The sequence below is a fragment of the Zea mays genome, chromosome 2 (assembly GCF_902167145.1).
Source record: "Zea mays cultivar B73 chromosome 2, Zm-B73-REFERENCE-NAM-5.0, whole genome shotgun sequence".
NCBI lineage: Eukaryota > Viridiplantae > Streptophyta > Magnoliopsida > Poales > Poaceae > Zea > Zea mays.
The window spans coordinates 19,865,312-19,868,122 of NC_050097.1; the positions used below are offsets into that span (position 1 = coordinate 19,865,312).

A 2,811-nucleotide genomic window follows, 5' to 3' on the forward strand; every position below is an offset into this window, starting at 1 on the left:
TATAGAGCCAATGTTTCTTAAAAACCATCAAAGTAAAAGAAAGATACATTTTGATGAGCAAATGGTCGAGATGGGGAAGAAACACTATCAGCTATAGAGTCTTTCAGAGTTAATTATTTTCTTGTCATGATTGATATGGCAATTACTTCATTGAATAGTCTATTCGAACAATTGAATGTATTTGAAAACTTGCTTGGTTTCTTATTAAATTTAGAGAACCTAAAGTCTATGGATGGTCGTGATTTATGAAAGTGTTATACAACTTTTGCCTGGATTTCTACTATGCACCATAGACGATGGTCATGAATTTATAGGTCATCTGAGCTGACTCACAAGCAATGGAAAAATTATCTACATTCAAGATGTAAATGTACTTCTTTGCAACCTCTCACATCCACCACCTAAAGACCCACAAAAACAGATCAAAAAATTTACAACTTAACCTTTGGTAATTTGTTTTTCTTCTATTCATGTGGACCTCCAGGTGATAGACGTGAGGGACTGCAAAAGAAGGTGTTTACATGTGGAATGCAAAGATTTTCTCAAATCCAAATGGTCAGCCAACAGGCTAACCTTGGACGTGGCCATATCTGTTAGACCTCTTTTGGTTAAAAGTACTTTCTCTCTTAAAATATAGTTTTTTATAGCTTAGTTTTTTCGATCTACATTCATTTAAATGATAATAAATAAAGACATACATTGAAACTATACATTTATGTGTTACTCATTGAATATGTAATTAGTCTAAAATAAATTATATTTTGTGACTGTCATATTTTAGTTAAAAATGAATTAGGGGGCGATAAATATTCAATAATGAACTAGTATAGTAGGTGTATCTCTCTGACACAGCGTATCATTTGAAAATTTCGACAGTAATATTTTTATTTTCTGTGGACGATTCAAAGTTATCCGATTAACCGCTGAAAGCAGCAGATGATTTTCTATATCCCCCATGCGTCGTCATACTTTCACCTTGTGATGTAGCCAATGAAATCGTCGAGATCCTTACGCGAGTTCCCGCCGTCAGCCACGGAGGCGCGAACCGCCTCCCCGAGCTCCTTGGCCCGCTGCCGCACCGCCATCCCGCTGTCGGATAGCATTGCCTCCTCGATCACCTTTTGGATGGCCTGCGCCGGTACGATTTCAGCGTGTTTCTCCCAGGGCCTGACCAGGAGCCCTGCCTTGAAGTACTTGCACAGAAGCTCCGAGTCCCACGGCTGGTCGGAGTGCATGGGCCAGGCAAGCACCGGCTTCCCGTGGCTCAGGCTCTCGATGGTCGAGTTCCAGCCGCAGTGGCTCATGAAGGCCGCCGTGGCGCCGTGCGCCAGGATCTCCAGCTGCGGCGCCCACCCGGTGATGACCAGCCCCGTGCCCTCGGTCTCCCTGGTGAACTCGGACAGGAACATGGCGTGCCGGCTCTCGCCGGACTCGGCGTATATGTCGGCGCGGTCGGCGTCGCGCAGCACCCAGACGAAACGCTGCTTGCTGCCCTTGAGCGCCGCGGCGAGCTCGGCGACTTGGTCGGCGTGGAGGCACGAAGTCGTGCCGAACGAGACGTAGAGCACCGACTCCGGCGGCTGCCTGTCGAGCCACTCCAGGCACTCGTGCCGCGCCTGCCCCGGCGGCGTCGTCGGGGCGTCCGCATCGAGCAGGAGCGGGTTGAGCGGGCCGACCGCGAAGAACCTCTGGCCTTGGAACGGCGGCTGCGCGGCGACCACGTCGAGGAACTCGCCCTCCAGCGCGCGGCACGTGTTCATGACCAAGCCGGCGACGGGCGCGCCCTGCTCCTCCTCCTCCATCCGGAAGACGAGGTCCACGAACTCCCTGGACATGCAGGCGTCGGGGGGCAGGAACTGGAGGCCGTAGTCGCTGAGGAGGCGGTGGCCCGGGTCCAGCCACCCAACGTTGTACGAGATGGCGACGCACTGCAGGCCGAACGCGTCGGCGTTGGCCAGCCGCGCCGCCTCCGTGGCGGCGAAGGGGTTGAGGCGGTCGAAGACGACGGCCACGCGGCGGTAGCTGGTGGACAGGCGCTGGAGGAGGGCCGCGAGCGGGGCGCGCGCCGCGGCGGCGAAGGCCTCGAACATGGGCATGAGGTGGTTCGGGAACGGCGACGGCGCGGCCAGGTCCGGCGCGGGGGAGTCGTACGGTGGGACGTCGAGGTCGTGGAAGCGGATGGAGCCGAGCGCCCTGGGGTCCCAGCCGTGCACGCGCGCGCGCGCCTGGCGGACGTGCGGCGGGGGCGCCGCGTAGTGCACGGACAGCCCCCGCGACGCCAGCAGCAGCGACAGGTGGAGCAGCTGGTTCAGATGGCCCTGCGCCGGGAACGGCACGGCCACGACGGCAACCGACTCCATCGTGTCAACCGCCATTAGTTAGCTCAGCTCGGGTGTGTATGAGTGACAACGTGAGCGTACTCCTCCCGGTCTTCCAGCCGCGTAGTAGGCCTTTTGTACACAGCTTTTTGAGGAAGCCATCCCAGGGCAACTTGTGCTTCCAGTAACCATCCAAAGGCAACTTGCGCTGCCAGCCAGTAGCCATCGAAGTTATCGCACTGGATTATCAAGGATCCAAATCCTAGGGGGTGTTTGGTTACACCCCGCTAAAATTTAGCCCATGTCCTATCGAATGTTTGAACCTCCGTTCCGAGTATTAAATGTAGTCGGATTATAAAACTAATGGTGTGTTTGGTTGCCTGCATATGGTCTAGCCAGGCTCACGGGATACAGCTTTCTTCTGTTTGGTTGCCTGATCAGCCTCTTCAGTCTGGCTCGCGGGATGCAAATATTCCTCTTGGGCCTGGCTCCC

General features: G+C 54.1%; 1 protein-coding gene across 1 annotated transcript; it reads right to left on the reverse strand.

The window, feature by feature from the left end:
- Positions 1–862: 862 nt before the first annotated feature.
- LOC541881 (cis-zeatin O-glucosyltransferase 1) lies at positions 863–2,429 on the reverse strand. The gene has a single exon (NM_001111547.2). The coding sequence runs from the start codon at positions 2,373–2,375 to the stop codon at positions 972–974; it is 1,404 nt and encodes a 467-aa protein (NP_001105017.1). The 5' UTR covers positions 2,376–2,429; the 3' UTR covers positions 863–971.
- Positions 2,430–2,811: the final 382 nt, after the last annotated feature.

Excerpts from the sequence above, each read along its gene's own strand:
- LOC541881 (NM_001111547.2), bottom strand. The coding sequence starts at position 2,375 with ATGGCGGTTGACACGATGGAGTCGGTTGCCGTCGTGGCCGTGCCGTTC.